We start from the raw sequence: 20,454 nt of genomic DNA on the forward strand, positions 1-20,454 counted from the left end.
CAGTTTCACTTCAGTTTATAATTAATGCCACTAATTTTTTTTTTAATCACTCTTAAAATTTACTTGGTTTTTTTATAACATTTATTTTTAAAAATCTATTACTTCTACAAAAGCACTTTAGACTTAGAGACTTGCATTTAGGCTTCAAGAATTCTCCTACAATAGGCTTGAATGATACAAAGAAAACATTTAAGTAATTTTATATCCTTGAAAATTATATAAAGTTGACCCAGAATTTAAAAAAAGCCACTTGGACTGCAAAGAGTAAGGTAAATTTAAGAAAATTAAAATGCAAATATGCATTTTAGCAGTCTCTTGAATTTATTAACCTAAAAGGTTTAATTTCCATTTTCCTGCATCAGCTGTATTTATAAAATGTCGTGCCCTATAAACAACGCTGTTATTTTCTATAGTCAAGCACCCTCTTAACAAATCTTCTCATTAATATGTAAATTCAAAGTCAATCGGTCTTCTCCCTGACAGCCCCATGAATTCCTAGTGCACTGTATAATCGGCTTTGACTTGGCATCCACTATTTATCATCAAAGATGTCAGTTAGAAAAATTATGGAAAATGCACTGCAATTGATATGACTGCAATCTACTTTGTCAACACTTAATTGTTCCTCAAATCATACATTTACATATAAACAGGCTAAGTACTGATCTATAATGATGCAAATAAACTAAATTAAAAATCGCTTCTGCCCCTGAAGAAGCTTGTTTGTATATGATGTGTTCATTTGAGGACTTACTGACAAAAGCATGTATATCAGCTCATCTCAAAAAGTACTTCTACTAATTTTCAATTCCTCAAAAAAACAATTTTGCTATGCTTCAAGCGTATGAACACAAACAAATGTTTTAAAGAATTCAATGAGAAACATAATTTTTCTCTTTGAAAAGCAAATGTAATTATGGTTGTTAGCTAACTGCAATGTCTGAGCACTGAGGATTGGGGAGGGGGCTTCAAACTTAGCTTTGACTAGAACACGATAAGCAAACACTCAGAAACTTATTAAAGTGAGCAAAAATATATTTTAATTTAAAAGTCACGAGTGAACAGATATAAAGGAAAGAATGTTGACCTAGGGATTAGATTATTCTGTTTATATTTCTAGCTCCACCTTTTGTAAGCAATATTATCTTAGGTGAGTAATTAAAATCTATACATCTCAGTTTTGTCACCTATAAAATGGGTATAATAATTCCCACTGCCCTATCTCAAATAAAATAGAACATAAGAAAATACACCAAAATAATAATTTGCTAAATATTAAGTATCACAGTATTTATTACTCTTCACATTTTCTTAATACTTAAAAAGAGAAACCTCTTGATCTTAATGAATTTGGTATTTATTATTTTAGGTAACTTTTAAGTCAATTATTTTAGTGAGTTTTCTCACTTGTAAATCCTTTCACTTCAAGGTAAATGGCTCTTTATACATCATAAAATGGTGTTTACATAGCATTTATGCAAGTGACTTCTGCCTTATGTAAAGAGATGGGATGCTAGAATGAACACCCTTCTGCTAATTCTGTGAAAAAAACACATTCAAGTGTTGATGATTAAGAGACATAAAAGGATATTAACAACTCAGCACTAACTCTGCTGAAGTACTGTTCCAATTTCTTTCTATTCTATAATACTTTAACAGTTCTTTACTCCATCGTATGCTTTTTACAACATGAGAAGTGAAGAATGAAAGCAGATATAAATGCTGAATACTTCTCAGTTTCTTCCAGGTATGGTCAAACTTTGCTTTAGAAATTGGCAAACTGAATCATAAAGTTAAAATCACCCTGCCTAGACCTAAAAAGTTGGATGCAACTTGAAGTCTAGGCCAAAAAGTCCCCAAGACTATAAGTGGCTGGACTGCTCATTCAAAAGTTTCTCCGTTAAACAGAATTAACAGCTAGTCACTGAGATGGGTTGACTGAAAGAGTAAGCATGGACACAGTCTAAATTATGATAATCCACTTGAACTTTCATTTTATAAAATATATTTGTACCAAAAGTCTTACATCTTTGACAATCCCTTACTTCTAACCCTACAATAAAGGACGACACTTTCAAATCTTTCCCGATGGTACTTAACAGAACACATATGTACACAAGGAGACACAAGCCTGTTATCCTGATTATTTTGGAGTCAACTGATATCATTTTTTTAAATAGCTTTATTGGAGTCTGATATCATTTTAAATCAATAAATAAAGTGCAATGTATTATTCAAAGTAAAATTTATAACCACCAAAACAAGTGAAATTCAGTGGTTGCCAGTAATTGTCTCTAAGGGGTCAACCAAGAGTTATGAGAAGGAAGACTTATTTTTTATTTCACCATGTGCTTGAATTGCTTCTATAGCTAAAAAAAAAAAAATACATATGATTATAGTTAGCTACACCCTTATAAATGTTCTATTGAAGTGGTTTTCTTTCTTTTCCTTCCTTAAGCCAAGGAGTCTTTCTCAAAGGGAAATCATATGCAAAGCTGCCTATGAAAGGCAAGCAAAGGTGAAGCTGCTCTGTTGGAATGGTGGCAAGAGCCAGACAGTTGCACACTCGAGAGCGCCACTGCCCCCTGTGGTTGCTCCTGTGGCACTGTTAGCTTCCTGAGGACAGAGCTGCGCACTTGGAAGCCACAAAATTAGTCTACTAACCACATAATTTAGAATAATGCCAAAGTCAGATTGCAAATAAATGGCAAAGATAAGAAATGATTTAGCACAATTCCAGTGTACCCAGGACAATGATCAGACTTCATCTCGTGTTTGTAAAAATTAACGTTCACAGAGTTACATGTGAAAACACAAAGAATGCATTATAGTACCAATTTTAAAAACTATCTGTCAAAAGAATAAATATATATGGTAGTGTAGAATTTAACTCTCCTGATTTGTGCATAGCTTTAAAAACTAATTTTATCTAAAATAAGATGAAACAAAATTCAAGGAACAGAAACACAAAGTACAAAAACAGAGATTTTAAAGTCTACTTTTAGAAGATAAGGTAAGGAAAATACATTTTTTAAACTCCAGTTTCTATATAATGATAAAGCAGGGATCACTTGCATACAGCTACTGAAAATGATTTGATGATGACAGGAAAGTAAAATTAAAAATTTTAAATAGAGACAGTGGCTAGATAACATAAAATTACCTATAATCTTACACAATAAGAAAAAGATATATCTGAATAGCATTCTGGAAAGGAACTGGCTGAAATCAAACACACAGCTATTAGCAACAAAAATCTCTCTCCAAAGTTACCACTGACACAAAAGGGGCAAGACACTTGCAGCATGGACATGTTGCTTAATCCAGCAAAAGTGCCATCAAAAGATTACTTCGTTCAATGATAAAACTTCATCAATCTAAGAGCCCTATGTGGCATTAGACTTTTACATACAAATACTTTAAAACATACTTTGAATTTTAAGTAGAATAACCCAATCACTTTTTAAATACTAAAATTAAGATAGAGTCAATATTACAGATAGCCTTCTGGATAAAGATATATTTTTAAAAATTTAAATACTTTTTAATACTAACAATACTTAGTAAATGCAGAAAACATTGATGAATATTTTAAACATTTAAACTCCTTAAGAATCAGAAAACTTAACATGTTACCTAAAGCAAGAATTATGAACATTTTTCCATTTTATATACATTTTTCTCTCACTTTAATATTATTTCTCATTAACAAAAGCAATTAGTACTGAACACTCAATCAAAGCCTATTCATAACTTTGTATAAAAAACACTATGACATAATTGGGAGATATCTGGTCTTTTACTTTCTATACTGCTTTTAAAATCTATAATACTGCTTTTTAAAAAGACAAAAAAGAAATACCTCAAGACTAGAATGAATGAGAGTGCTATACTTGTAATATTTAATGATTTCTTTAAACAACTTAAAGCTTACACTTAAATCTTATAAATACATTGAGAGATCTCTATTGCAAACTGTGTAATAAAGCCTTCTAAATTGTTAATATAATGAAAAGAATAAGGTATGCTTCTAATTTAATCTGCACAAAGAAAACAAATAACTTCACTGTAAGATATACTTAATAATTTTACTAAAATTCTACCAGCTTAAGTGAAAAAAAAAGTAAAACAAACATATTTTAGAAATTTAAAACTACAAAAAAGTAGTTTAAAAGTTCAACAATAGGGCTTCCCTGGTGGTGCAGTGGTTGAGAGTCCGCCTGCCGATGCAGGGGACACGGGTCGTGCCCCGGTCCGGGAAGATCTCATATGCCGCGGAGCGGCTGGGCCCGTGAGCCATGGCCGCTGAGCCTGCGCATCCGGAGCCTGTGCTCCGCAACGGGAGAGGCCACAACGGCGAGAGGCCCGCGCACCGCAAAAAAAAAAAAAAAAAAAGTTCAACAATAATTTATCTGTAAAGGTGAGAAATTATCTTAGGTATAAATTAACTTACGTTAGAGTCACGTTACCTACTTCACAAGTGAGTACCTGGAACAGCTGGGTCTCAAAGGTATGAAACTGACTAATAACCAAAATATCCATGATCTGGCAATGTCACTGCAAACACTGTATCATGCTGCCGCTCCTAACAAGGGGCTCTTGCCAGGCCTCATACTAAAAGTTTATACACTATGCCATTAAATATGCATCAATCAGTGCCAAAACAACGAACAATTATCCTTGCATTTATATTGGTTTCCTGCTTTCCGAAAGAACATGAGAAAAATTAGTCCTCCTTAAACATGCAGACTTCTATATTTTTCTACTCTTAATTTTTTGTACACATTTTTAAAAACTCAACCATTTTCTTAGTATAATTTTTAAGTGTAAGATTATTCAACACTTACCTCTTTCCAAGGACTGACAAACTGTGTACGGGCATATCGAGTTAGCATGTGGATTATGACAACCTGCCCCCACTCTTCTACATCAACTAGTAAATTACATAGCTTGCGGTAATTCTTGTGAATGAGATCTATTCTATCCGGGCATACTTCTTCAAAAGCCATGACAACACTGCCAGCCACCAACTAGAAAAGAAAGAAATAGTAACTCATTAAAAAATGTTTTCCTTCCATCAAGGATTCCATTCAGGCATTACAGAGATGCAATCAGTGTTATGGCAATCAATATTAAAAGTATTCAGTCATTTGATTAATAAAATGTTCCTGTTTGAATAACAAATTTTGAAGAGTCACTCCCTCAAAGAATAACTTTGATAGCTGTAACATGTCTGAAAAATGAATACTTTTCTAAAGTATTTGAATTAGAAGTATCAGCATTAAAAAATCATAATATTTTTTATCTCATCACATAAAATTTCAATAAATTGTTCACATATGGATTAGACATATTAATCATGCAGTTTTCATTTTTAAAGCTTACCTGAACTCTAATCTAAAGATTCAGTATTTAGTACAATAACAAGGACCGTATCATATCAGTTTAAAATGAGAATGACCACAATTCCACAATGAACTTATCTTAAAGCGTGTGAGGACCTCACAAATGTCTTTAGTATAAAAATACTTTCAAATCTTACACACTTTAATCAACCTGTTAATTTTTACCGATATAATTTATTTACAAGGAAAAAATACTGGCTAAAATTTTAGAACATTATTATTACTTATATAATAATGTGTATAAATTGAAATAATATATTACCAACAAAAGGTGGCTTTCTCCAAGACCAGTTAATGAAACATAAATGTTGTTTTTGGAATTGCCATGTTTTTGCAAAGTGGTGAAATTAAGATTTCTTTGGTATGAAGATACAAGCTAAGCAGAATATATAATATACAAATATTTTTATATAGGTACACTGGTATGTCTGCAGTTAGCCCACAATATAATAGGGTTTTGAAAAAATAAATTAATATCATATTCTTTCTGAACACTAGGGATCTTCATTTTAGTATCTAAAATTTCCCTAATGTCTTAAAATAAGCAATTAAATAGAAATATAACTTACTGAAATGGTACTTTTTGAAAAATATTAGATACAATGATATTCATATTTTTAGTGTTTAGTGTCCCTCTACTTGGCTGACATTTAGCTTATTAATGTGCAACCAACAATACAATTGAAAGAAAACAGCTCAGAATATAGACTTGCTATTATGCTAAACAAGTTTCCAGTCCTGTGGGGATTTTATGAATTACCAATCAGTATAAACGTGAAGCTGCATTTATTGACTCCAGCCCTGCCCATGTACTGGTGCCTGCTGGTCCCAGCATGTATGCACCTCAATCGAAAAAGCAAAGAATTGATTATCTGTGTGAACTAAATAAAAATGTATTATATGTATAATTTTCTATGTGCTATTGATATGGGAAGGAAGTTATGTTTGTGTTTTCAACACCACATTTTGATGTCTTCTGCACAAATCACTCTTCAGAAATTATATTCTGTGATAATCATATTTCTAAAAGATTAGAATTATCATTTAAAAATCTCTTAAAACAACTAAATTTACGACATCAAACTACAGAGTAACACAGTATTTGTGAAATACATTTATATTTATATATGTCAATCTTATATTAAGATACATATTTTTTAATTGGCAAGGGTGTTAAAGTACAAAAATAAATAATACCACTTAGAATAAAATAATCTATGAAATTGAAATGGGAATTCAAGAAAATTTCAATTTAAGGAATACTATGTAAAATCAAGTTATTCTGCCCAAACCTAGAGATTATCTTTTTCAAATATGTTTAGACACCAAAGAATTAAAAGGAAAATCAGCTCCCACATGGTACTAAATTTATCAAAACAAGAGCTACAGGTACAAAATAGTTCTAAAGTATTAACAAATAACATGAAAATGAAAGAAAATAATTCATTACTTACGTAAAGATAAAGTTCATGGAAACACAAAAATAATTAGGAAGAACATAAAGAAAAGAACCTTTACAAAATAAAACTGATGATTTTAGATATTTCATTATATGGTTTTAACAATCGACTCTAGCCTAAACACTGCCAGAAGAATTGATTATTCTGGTATATTAAATATTCAATATTCTATACAACTTACAGAATTAAAATAAAATGATCTACTCAGATTTGAAAAACAAAAATATTGGTTTCCCAAAAACAGACAGTTAATTTCCATCTCACTGTGTCAATAGTAGCTTTTTATATAAGGGGAAAAATAAATCACTCCAAGAAAACTAGCAATGAACTCATCAAATTCAAATGCAGTTTTCCATTTACGTATTTTTTATATTAAAGCAATAAACATGGTTCATTTATCTTCCCTTGGTTGTCACGTTTTTCTGTGCTGTTGCTATGAACTTCAGCCATTAGCTGTGCTCCAAGGTAAACTACATGAACCATCAACAAAAGTGACACTCCATCTATGGAGTTCATATTTTCGCCAGATTATCTATGCTAGTTGACAAGCTGGTAATGAAAAAAATCACACTAAGCAAATGGTTCCTCTAATAACAATAAATTTTCTATAAAATTATGAAGGGTACAAAACGTTTCCTTGCATCTATTTTGTCATGAATTCTAATTAACGTTGCAAAAACCTGAGAGTGCTGGGTCATCACAAGAAGTGCATCAAGGTTTGATTGATAATATGGTGTAAGCTGGCCAATGCAGCCAAGATTTTCTTCTCTTAAATTAATGGCCATCCAACCTGCCCTAATCATACAGCCCAAATGATATTCCCCTTCTTATTTCAATTTTCTTGAGGCATGGAAAATGGGAAAGATCAGTCATTTATCTTCTAATAGCTGGATAATAGATCTAACACAATAAAACATCTGCACAAACGAAGAGGTGTGTTTTTTTGCCCACAATAGTGAAGCTTTTACCAACATTAAACCAATAACTTATAAAATGGTGTCTTACCCTCACAGCTTAGCTATGAACTACCAATATATTCACTAATTAAGAAGAAACTCTGTCATCAAAAAAATATAAACAACTCAGATTTTCAGTAGGCACTGACCTAATTTGTTTTCCTAAGAAACTCTGTTTTCTATTAGAAAGTTAAGTGCTACAAAAGGATTTCTTTAAAATTAACCTGAAAGGAAAAGGAAATAAACACCTTTTGAGGTGTTCTAAATAAAAGAAAGAAGGTTCACTACAAAGCTTAAATTGCTCAACAAGTATGAATTTCTACATTTTAAAGAAAAACAAGAGAAAGAATTATAAATTTTAAAAAGGAATTTACACCTGAACATTAGGAAAGGTTTTCAATAAAGAAGAAAAGTGTTTAGGATATGTTAAATACAGAAAATATGATGAAAATGATAAATCTAGGAATATACAATGAAGAAATTATATTAAAAAAACTTATAACAGTTGACTGGGTATGATCAAGGATAAATAAAATGTTCCCTTTCAATTATACTGACAATTGTAAGCTTCTATTATACCTTTTAAAATTTACAGATACCTTCAGACAACAGTTATCTAAGTAACTCTAAAATGTTCTTCTAGTTACATTACCATAACTGTATTCCTAACCCCAAAGTGACTTATTTTGGGGAAAGGACTATTCATATGACAAATACTGGTCTTTCTCCAGTAAAAGGGAAAAACATTTCTATTATATTGTAATAAGCTTTTTATTTCCACCTTTCCTTAACATGAGAATTACACAACTAATTTTCTTTGAGATCTCAACTTCAAGAAAATCTTCCTTTAGGCTAAAAGAAGCAACAGAAGGTATATCTCATAATCAACAGAGGTTAAAGAAAGAAAAGTTTTTAAACATGTTAACACCTTTCAAATTTATATTTATCAGTAGCAAGAGCAATGTTATCATCATCATCATAATGATCCCAAGAAGCTCCTGCTGACAGCAAATAAATTCCTTTTCAAAATGTGGAAATAAATTAGACCTGGTTCATTTAATTAGGAAATTTTTAAACAAAAATGATTTAGGATTACTGATTTCAAATGTCAATGCTAACATTATTAATTGGGGGGGGGAAGAAATATAGCTGTATCCCTTCAATATATTATACATGACAAGAAAAAGTAATAATAAAGATAAGATCCATAAATATCTATATAGATATCAGAATATTTTTAATCTTTCTACATCAAATTATAACCATACAAAGGAAAAAATTATCAGAAAACATTCACAAAACATAATTAAATACTGGGTAGACAAGTTAATGGTACCTAGGGAAATCTGAATCTCTCAACCCAAACTCAGAAAAAGCAAAAAGATTAAAACTTAAGCTCTAAGCATAATTAAAATACAGAGAATCTCCAAACTTCGATTATATATAAGTAGAAAAATAAGTCCTAAATCCCAGAGTGTTATCTTTCATGTATACATCATAAAACCTCACAAAGATCTATGACAGTCTGAAACAACTGAAGGGGCATTAAAGAAAAGAACAAAAAGAACCAAAAGAATGAAAATGAGATAAAGAAGTAAAAAGGTTTAGAGAGATAATGGTTGAAATGTAAGACAGGCAAAGAAGATCCAACTTAGAGAAAATTGAAATCCCTGAAGAAGAAAAAGTAACAATTGAACAGAATTAATATTTAAAACTTAATCTTAAACAACAACAACAACAGTTTGCCAGAAATAACATAAATTCTAAATCTATATTTTAAAAAGCCTCACTGGGTACTAGGGAAAAAATTGACCCATATCAACTAACCCTGAGACACCAGGTAAAACTATTATATTTCAAAGATAAAGAGAAAATCCTCACAGTCAGCATCTTACTTAACACAGACACATTACAGGCATTTCCTTTGAACTAAAACAAGGCAAGGATGTCCACCATCTCCACTACTATTGAACACTGTACTAAAGTTATAAACCAATATAATTAGACAAGAAAAATTAGAGTCATAGGTATTGGAAAAGAGGAAGTAAAATTATGTTTGCAAATGATATGATTTATTTTCCAGAATAAAACAAATGGAGATTGAAAGATAAAACTAAATCAAACAATAAAAGAATTCAGTAAAGAAGCAGGATATAAAATTACCACACAGAAAATCAATAGCTTTCTTAGAGAACAATATAACAAGTTCAACCATACAATGATAAAGCGATTTCAATTTACAACAGCATTCAAAGAAGCAAGGCTAACAATAAATATAACTCTAAACCAATATTTAACTCAATTAGTAGTCCCCATCTCACTACTCTTCGCAGAGTACATGCTAGCAATTCTGAAACAATACTTTATCTGCATTCTGGGACTGAGTAAATAAGTAAATATATTGTGGATAATGCAAGTCACATTTCTTAATGTTGGAAAAAATGAAGTTACAAATATGAAAAGGTAGGACACTGGAAGGAACATTGTGCTCTTGCTCTGAAATTAGAGAATTCAGTATAAACTACTGCTGTTTCATATGGATAGAAAAATAGATATAGGTGGTTTTTTAATTTTTAAAAAATAAACGTATCCTATATAACACTTTAGGAATGAAGAGTGCCTTATAAATGATAGACAGTCAAAGCTCCCAAAGGATCTACCTATGAATTCTGAGCATGACACACACCATCTGGGAAGCAAAACACTGAAAATAATAAAAAATACCTAATTACTATCACCAAGAATATTAACAAATTAGTTCTCACAATTATTCAACAACTATTAAAGACCTACTATGAACAAGTACAATATTTTTTTCTACTGTATTTTGGAAATAAATGGTCAGAACCCAAGAACAGACATCCTAAATTTACAAAGAAATTGTATTATTTACATTTCTTTTTGAGTCATTTGTTTCTTATTTATCCTTTTATGGTGTCAGGCACGTGCTAAGGATTTTATATACAACAGCTCTTTCAACACAAACAAAAACTTTATACATGGGAAATTATAAGCCCTAAAAATCTGCCCTAAGACAAAAACTGTTACTAGAGATTGAGACATTTTACAATGACAAAAGGAAGGTAAAACAATTATAAATACAGATGCACCAAATACCAGAGCTCCTAAATATATGAAGTAAACACTGACAGAATTGAAGGGAGAAATAGACAGCTCTATAGCAATAGTAGACTTCAACACTCTGCTTTCAATGAGCCACAAGAAAGAAGATCAACAAAGAAATAGAAGACTTGCACAACACTATAAACCAATTACACCCAAGAGACATCTACTGAACCCTCCACTCAAAAAGAGCAGAATATATTGGGTTGGTCAAAAAGTTTGGCTGGGTTTTTCCATACCATCTCATGGAAAAACCCTAACAAACTTTTTGGCCAACCCAATACACTCCTCTCAAATACACACTGAGCATTCTCCAAGACAGACCATATGCTAAGCCATATAATAATAGCTATATGAGTCTAGTGGTTACTGTATCAGATAGCTGCTATATACAGATATACGTGCACCTGGGTGATACCATCCTAAGATGAGCTGGAATCCTTTTCCTGAATAGTTTTGAGCCATATATATGGGTGCAGAAGCCTCCATCAAAGATACCATTACACCAGCTCCTCCAGAGGTCTGCTCAGAGACCCCATGCATCATCACTATTTCTAGACCTCATTATCATGTCACTACACACAAAGAATAGGAGTGGAATAGGAAGGAGGAAGAGACATGTACATTCCCAAAAGATGGGAAGTTTACCCAGTAAGATCATTCTACCCAACCAATAAAACAGCATTATACATATGAAAACATTTTAGTATTTAAGAAAAAAACAACAACACACTTGTAATACTAAAACACACTCCTCTAATTTTTCATTATCTCTTTAATACTGAATACTTCATTTTAAAATAATTATTTGTTCCCAAGTGATTCAGGCTTTAAAAATCCTAATAAATCATTGCTTAAAATAAAAAAGCTGACCTTAAAAGCAGTCAACAATTTAGCCACAGGTTAAAAAAAGAATTTTCTTTCCCCAACTTTCCCTTCTTCAGATTCTGATGAAGAAACATGTAACGAACTAAAATTCCAAATGCAATCTTTCTCTTTACCTGGACATTTTTATTCTTCAAGGATTTTAATGAGCTCCATTAATATTTATACATTTCAAAATCCATAAGAACAATTATATCAAATATACAACAGTAAAATGATACTATGTAAATAAAGCACAATTTTACTTGGACATAAAAAGATATTACTTACTGTGCTTTTATCCTTCAGAAGTTTTTCAATTATTTCAATTAACATTTCCTTCTGCTCTGGATCAAGGCTAAACCATAAAAAGAAAAAAATTTACATTAAGTTTTTTTTCCTTTAATTCTAACTTTAAATGAAGCTAATCATTTCAAGGATATTGAAAAATTTTTAAAGTGGGGGAGACTTATGTCTAGACAAAAATAAACAGAAGACAAATTTAAAGTGGAACGGGTTGATTTTTCCCACAGATGTGTCCTAATCTTTCTATCTAAAGTTGCTCATATTAATTAAACCCAGATACCAATACTGTTAAGAAAATATTTAAAGAACAAATCCACTTCTTAAAAAGAAGATGGAAAGCCTTAAGAAAGTAATTGCAAGTAGATAAACCACAAAATCTTTTTTTAACTGGGGGGAAAATAACAGGATAGCAATCATTTTTGAGCATGGACACATAATTGTCAAAAAAATATATACAGAATTTCCAAATAAGAATTTTGTACCGTTCTAGTTTACTGATAGAGACACGTATAATAAAACCTGCCATCTAAAACCAAGAAATATAAACAAAGGCCCACATACGCACAGAATTGACAGATGCATCTAAATAGCAGCTGTAAGCACTGAAATATTGTTAATAATATAATTTCTTCCTAGCATAGAATTCAACTGTTCATTTATTGAGAAGCTAAATGATGGGCATACAAAGAAAAGTAAGACAGTCTAATAAAGACAGTCCCAAACATAATCATACCATATAATGGAGGTATATATAAGGGATTATGGGGATAAAGAAGGACACCAATGGAGGCAGGAAGGTTGTGGAGGGTTTCTTTTGGGAAGTGACATCTCAGACGAATCTTAAACAACTTGACTTTAGAGCTGGAAAAAGTAGGAAATATTCTAGGTAGAGACTAAAGGAGGAACAAAAGATGGTAATGAGATAAAAACATTTTATGTAGAGGACTAATAGGCAGTACTGAGCTACCAGACTGTAAATTCAAGACAAAGAGAGGTTAAATGGAGCCCAGTGATGGGCTTTTAAACTATCGTAGTGAGCTTGGATCTTATTTTGTAAGTTGATAACAAGAAAGGATAATGACTAAGAAGTGTGAGATAACTCTGTCTGACAGTTAACCTAAGAAAATGATTTTTTACTTTTCACAAACATTATATAAGTTTTCTACCGATCATTATAATTATCTGAACATTCAAACCTTTTAATTCTTTCAAATGCCAACAACAGTCTCCCTTCTCCAGTCCTTCCTAACTAATCCCATTTCATTACATCTTTACTTTATGAAACCCTATATGATAATCTCTGAGCCCTATCCTATCGAAGGCATTGTTAGTGTGCCTTTGTATGTACATATATATCATATAGCAATATCTTATTCAATTATAGATTGCCTTTAATTATTTGGCATACGTTTGATTTTTTTCCCTCAATAGGGATGTGATACCACATTCTCTATCGTTTTCATACATCTTACGCATGTAACACAACACTAGAAACACAAAATGATCCTGATAAAAGTTTGTGGAATAAATGGTAACAGAAAATAATACCAAACGATTACAGATAATAATTATTTTATTTAGGCAATATGTTTTCCACAGAGATCAAGGTATCATACGATAATTTAATAAATATATAAATATGGTATTGTGCTATAGTTAAAAATCAGTATTAAAATAATATTTAATAAAATAGCTCTGGAAAAGAATCAGGCAAGGAAGAGAACAGCAGGATCAAAGATGGAAGAAGGGGTAACAAAGTGAATTGAGGCAATAACACACTTAAGATTCTACCCTGCAATAAATAGGAAAAAAAATCTTAATTTTCTAATAACATATGTGTGTATGTAATGAGAGATGGACTATATAAATGATAATTCAACTTCTGATTATTTTTAAGTTATAAAATCCATAAATTATCACAGGCCCTAACAGGCTCACAAATAAAAACCTGCCTAGGGTCTCTATAACCAAAATAAAATTAAAGATGTCTAAAGAATGTTTGTGGGCAGGGGAAACACAGTCACTGAGTTTACTTAGTTTAAGGACAGACTAGTTATAAGCGCTAATAAAATAAGCCTCCAGGGGCTTTAACATTCCACACAACATTAGGGATCTTTGGTATTATTTACAAAGTACCAACCTGTACAATTTTTGTATCGCATGGGCTGCATTCTTCCTAACGTATGGTGATAAGTCAGCAGAAGCTTCCTTAATAGCAAGCATCATAATAGGTACAATAATTGGCACTCTAATACTTGATAGAACTCTCAAAGCACTTGCACGAATTAGTTGATTTGGGTCCTAAAGACAGTACAAAAATATTCATCAAAATTTCAAGTTTTCAATATTTTAAATACATCTTTATGATACAGTTAACAGGTGCTTATAGGATGTAATACAACAATAGCAAAAAAAACAAAAACAAAAAAAAACAAAGAAAACCAGGCTACTTAATTTAAATACCCAGTATATGGAAATGGCTAAGGAAAAAGAGAATTAAATAAATGTTTATTTCTCTGAATAATGTTTTAACAAGAAAAGTAATGGTTATAATTCTACTTGATCATATATTACTAAACATGCTGGGGTTTTAGAGTTTCATAATAACAAAATGCTGCAGGTCATAAATTTTATCTTTAAAAAAAGTCATGTCCCCTCTTTGTACACTTTCAACAACTAGTTGGTGTAATGATGAAGAGCTCTTTGAGGCACAATAATGATTATATTGAACATAAAGGAACATACAAGGCAAAGTCCAGTTGATTATAAGAATAAATTATTTTCTAAGGGCATTGAATAGGGACCATGAGAGGCCTTTTAACTCTTTCAAAACATGACTGTACCATTTAGTGGATTATTGCTCCACTTCTTTAAATGACACACCTTCAACTGTGCAGAAACGTTGCAGCTATTTGCCTACTCACTCTATTATTTACCTTCAGAGCTCGCTGAAAAGTGCTTATGGACAAGAGTGCCAGATCCTGCTGTTCTTCAGCATATCGGACCAGGTAAACATATACTAACTTCTTGATCTGTGAATAAGAAAAAATAAGTTAATCCTAGCCAGAGTGAAAATTAGACATTTAATATTTTCTATACTAAAATCCACGCTCAGCTTTCCTGAACTAAATAACTGAACCTGCTCATAGCCTAGATGGTAAAATAAAGATAATGTATTGTAGGATAATGAATAGAAACAGTAAAAGCTTGTGATGTAATAAGCATTTTAATAATCCAATCCACAATAGCAATATCCTATCAAGTTGTGCTTCCTCTTGATGGGAAAAAAAGTTCTTGAGCAAAACTCATACAAGAATATTAAAACATTAACTGATTTGGAACAGTATTTTCAAAATGAGGGATACAAATAATATAAAGACCTTGGGCTCTGTCCACTAACTATATGGTATGGGAGCTTATGTTTCCTCATCTGTCAAAAGGTGCTGAGGCCCAACTCTGATTCTATGGTAATAGTCACATTCCAATATACATTACATGGTATTTTCAGCTCAGTAAGAATAATGTGTGACAATATCAATTTAATGTAATAAAAATTCCAAAAGGATGGAAGTGTGTTCTGAAAACCGCTTGCAAAGTCAATTTAATCACTAAATTTATAACAAAATTATGATGAGCAGAAAAATTAAATGAAAATTGGAATTTGAGTTGAAATTCTTCGACTGCTTCCTTCTGACACTGCTTGTAGCTTGTATCTCCCTTCTCAAATATCTTCAGATACCATTGCTTGATTAATTTTCTGATATATCCCCATAGTACACATCTAAAAGTTAATGGAATGTTCAAAGAGCATGGGAAATGAGGGGGAGTAGCTGGAAATAGGTGGAATCAATGCTGAAAAGGAAAACAGTGCTATACTGTGCCATACTTTATATCACAGTAACCAATCTGGACTTCTTTAAAGACAACTGTCATGGCCTTCTCTCCCTTCCAGTCCAATTCCCTTGACACAGCAGTGTTTTGAGTTCCTTCACCATCCTGTCTGTTCCCTTCTGAACTCACTCAGTTTGTCTATATTTGTTTCAGTACAGCACTCCAAACTACAAATGAAGTCTAAGCAAGACAAACTAGTTAAGATTTTGAAAAAAAAAAAAAAAGCGAGGGCTTCCCTGGTGGCGCAGTGGTTGAGAGTCCACCTGCCGATGCAGGGGACACGGGTTCGTGCCCCGGTCCGGGAGGATCCCACATGCCGCGGAGTGGCTGGGCCCGTGAGCCATGGCCGCTGGGCCTGCGCGTCCGGAGCCTGTGCTCCGCAGCGGGAGAGGCCACAACAGTGAGAGGCCCGCGTACCGCAAAAAAAACAAAACAAAACAAAACAAAACCCATATACTTTTTCCAAATGCGCTACTGACTAAATCAATCCATACTCGAGTAATTGTCCTAGTGAGGTTTCTTCTTTTAAAAGGAGGGCAATATCTTACTTACCTATAGACATTTTCAACAACTTAAATTCAACACATCATGGCACCCTCCTCAGATAATTTTAGATCTTAATCTTTAATCCAACCTATTTTGCTGTTCTTCACAATTTCATGGACACAAGTGAAAACTTAATGAACATACTTTCTGCGTCTTTATCATTGATAAAATGCTAAACACACCATTTTAAGATGATACCAATTGATTCGTCTGTACTATACTGACAGGGTTATAGGTGAAACTAACAAAAAACATATTTCCAATTACTCTTCAGTGCTGAATAGATCCACAAAATCTTAAAAACGAAACCTAAAATCCTTAACTCAGTATTCAATACAGCCCATAATCTTCCTTTAAAGTCAAACAAGGAAGAGTCCCCAAATATAACTTGATTTTTTGTCTCAATCTCCACTCAGTTTATCAATCCTACTTTCTCCCAAGTTCTACTAATCAAAATCTTCCACAAAAGCAAAAATGAAACAATAAAATTTCCACTAAGAGAGGAACAGTACAACAAATTACAGTACATCCATATAATGCTGTACTATGTGGTCACTATATATAATTAAGTAAATCTGTACTTGACATTGAAAATATGTCCTTGTAAAAAATTTTAAGGGTGCAAAACAGTATGCACTGTATGATCGCACTTCTGTGTTAATAAAAAAGATACACATATATTGTATTTTATCACTCTAAGATAAACCACCAATTGTAAGATGTACCATAATTTTACAGACCTCAAAGAGAGGAAGAAAAAACCCTACCAATTAATTGTAAGCCACCCTCAATTGTTAAGATAAGTCCCAACTGCATAAACTTTAAAATAGAAAACAGATGTCTTAGAATGGACATTATATGGTAATAATAGCAAATATTTATACACTTAACTATGTGTCAGGCACTGTTCTACATGTTATATTTAGATTAATTCATTTTATATTCACAACTCAATGAACAGGTATTACCTTTCCTGTTTTACAGGTGAAGAAACTGAAGCACAGAGAAGTTAAGTAACTTGACCAATATAGAAATCTATTAAATGAAGAACCAGGATTCAAACCAGGTAAGCATAAGAGTTGAAAAAATTTATATAGTAAAATGTTAACAGTGACTAGCTCTGGGTGACGGCATTAACCAGTGACCCTCACTCTTTACATCTTTCTATATTATTTAATTTTTTTACAATGAATATTAATTTTATGTTCAGATAAAACAATAAAGACATTTTCATTTTAGGGGTGAATCTCATCTTTCTAGACATCCTCCAACACAGAATAATAGTACTTTCTCTGATTATAAAAGTATTTTTAAATGTTCATTATAAACAATCTGAAACTGAAAACATTTTTAAGTTCCCACATTCCTATGATGGCTTTTTCTATAGCACTGGCAACATGTAGCCACCAGAACTATTTTAAACCTGTTCAATAGACAAAAACTCAGCTAAATCAACAAGTTTTTGCAAGTCAACCAACCTGTGACAGACCCTTGCTTCTGAACGTTAGCCAATCAGGAACAAATTCACTCTAAAAAAACACACTTCTTAGTGCCAATCAATGAAAAGCAGTCTCACCCAAGTGACCACTCATCTACAGATGATATCAACCCACTTAGGCTCCTTAAAGTCCATGAAACTTTCAAATGATCATGTAATCAAGGGATCTCACACAAGAATACAAAAAATGGGTTCCAATGTTACGTGGTACTAGTATACAAGATGGCAACCAAATGATCCAAAATATACCCAATGTTTTAGATTATATTTAAATGGAAATATAAATTTTAAAAATTCTTAAATCTCAGTTTAGAAGCACTTATCTAATTGTTTGAGTTATAAATGATTTTCTCCCCAACCAGATTTTAAAGTTCCTAAGGATATATGTATATGCATAGCTGGGATTCACTTTGTTATAAAGCAGAAACTAACACACCATTGTAAAGCAATTATACTCCAACAAAGATGTTAAAAAAAAAGTTCCTAAGTTACAACAGTGCCAAAAAGCAACCAACACTTGCTGGTTGACTGATTTATACCAATTTAAATATATCAAATCAACACACAAGATGTATTTTAAATAAGATATTTCTCAAATTCACCTTGGAATGAACATGAGGTTATTTTGTACAGGAACCATTCCTTATTAATCTATATACTCCCACAACCTATCACATAGCCTGGCAATATAGTAGAAGCCCAATAATTATCAGCTGAATGCAACATCACAGCCCAATGAGAGACTGGGAAAAAAAAAGACATTTCCCATTAGATTGCTATACCTAGGATCTAACTTACCACCAATAGATATAATTCATGAAGTAGATGTCTAAAAGGACATCAACATACTGTGAGAAAACAATAGGTATTAAGAAGACTGCCTCAAAAGTCTTTAACTTGTGGGGTTTTTTTAGAAAATTAATCATTTAAAATATTACTTCTCTTTACCAATTATATTCGGATCTCAGTCTACAGTTCTCAGGAAACTTTTGAAACAAGAATGGGTTAGGATCCACCCACCCCCTCATCTTCTTGGGATGTATTTTCTCAGCAACACCTTTATTTACTTAACTGTACAGCCAACTTGTAAAGCTGAATTATGAACTCCAGAATATATCCAGGAGTTTATACTGGGAACACTGAAACGTTCAAACCACAGCTGAGCTACCAGGCACTGCTATAATTACTCACTATTGGAGAAGGATTATTGTGACTGTTATAGCAAAAAGCATAACGTTATTAAATCACAGAAGGTTGCAAAACATTAAATTTGTTCTAGTTCTAAGAATCAATCAAAATTGACCGCAAGAGGCCTATGCACTGACTGGCTGCAGGTGTGCAGAGAAAGCCTACTTTCCCTGAAACCATTCTGTGATCAGAAATGGGAGTACTTAAAGCTCCGTGACTACACCATTCTCTTATCAGTTACTTTCATTCAGTGTTACAATATTCCTTGCTGTAAAGCTAATCATAGCAGAGCCCCAGTAGGCTGGAAGAACACAGGCAGATCTGTTTAATTAGTTTATCAATACTAGTACATCAAACTTCATGAGTTATTGACTAAACCTTTGATTATTTTAGTACTATGGCTTACTAGTTCACTTTTGGTATCATTTGACATCGAATGGCAGATGACGTACAGCTCAACTGTGTGTCTAAGGCAGTATGTACTGGTAAAAATGAAATTTTGTACTTGATAACAATGAAACATCAATCAATTCTGAACACAAATTTTAAGAAGCTTATGTCAGTTTTCCCACAACATTAGAGGATTAAGCATGTTTCCAAGAACTAACAAGGTATTTCAAGAACAAAAAAAATCCAAAACAAATAGACTCAATAGAGTAGTCCCCCTCTATCTGTGGGGGATACGTTCTAAGACAACCAGTAGATGTCTGAAACTATGGACGCTACCAAGTTCTATATACACTATGTTTTTTCCTATACACAGATATACACAGTTTAATTTATAAATTAGGCACAGTACGAGGCTAACAACAATAGCTAGTAATAAAATAGAACAGTTGTAAGAATACACTTTAATAACAGTTATGTGAGTGTGTTCTCTCTCTTTCTCTCTCTCTCATATTGGACTGCACTTACCCTTCTTTTTGTGGTGATGTGAGATGATGGAATGTCTATGTGCTAAGATGAAGTAAGGTGAATGAAGTAGGCATTGTGATGCAGGGTTAGGCTACTACTGACCCTCTGATGGTCCATCAGAAGGAGGATCATCTGCTCTAGGTGATCCTGGGTCACTGAGCATGACAGTGTCAATGGTTAGATGTCAGGAGCAGATGATGTCGATGGTTGGGGATCCCAGACAGAACAGCACAAAATTTCATTGCACTACTCGTAACGGTGTGCAGTTTAAACTTATGAATTGTTTATCTCCAGAATTTTCC

General features: G+C 32.4%; 1 protein-coding gene across 4 annotated transcripts in view; it reads right to left on the minus strand.

Annotated features, from left to right (window-relative positions):
- The window catches only part of AP3B1 (adaptor related protein complex 3 subunit beta 1), a 276,335-nt gene that overhangs the window by 186,499 nt on the left and 69,382 nt on the right, over positions 1–20,454 (minus strand). For all 4 annotated transcript variants that reach the window (XM_029215628.1, XM_029215632.1, XM_029215630.1 and 1 more), the window contains exons 4-7: positions 15,051–15,146; positions 14,255–14,415; positions 12,100–12,166; positions 4,848–5,030 (exon numbers count right to left, since the gene is read on the minus strand). In XM_029215628.1, the coding sequence (XP_029071461.1) occupies positions 4,848–5,030; positions 12,100–12,166; positions 14,255–14,415; positions 15,051–15,146 (507 nt within the window). The remainder of the gene's footprint in view (positions 1–4,847; positions 5,031–12,099; positions 12,167–14,254; positions 14,416–15,050; positions 15,147–20,454) is intronic.

The sequence above is a fragment of the Monodon monoceros genome, unplaced genomic scaffold, assembly GCF_005190385.1.
Source record: "Monodon monoceros isolate NGI ecotype Baffin Bay Population unplaced genomic scaffold, NGI_Narwhal_1 Super_Scaffold_12, whole genome shotgun sequence".
NCBI classification, from domain to species: domain Eukaryota; kingdom Metazoa; phylum Chordata; class Mammalia; order Artiodactyla; family Monodontidae; genus Monodon; species Monodon monoceros.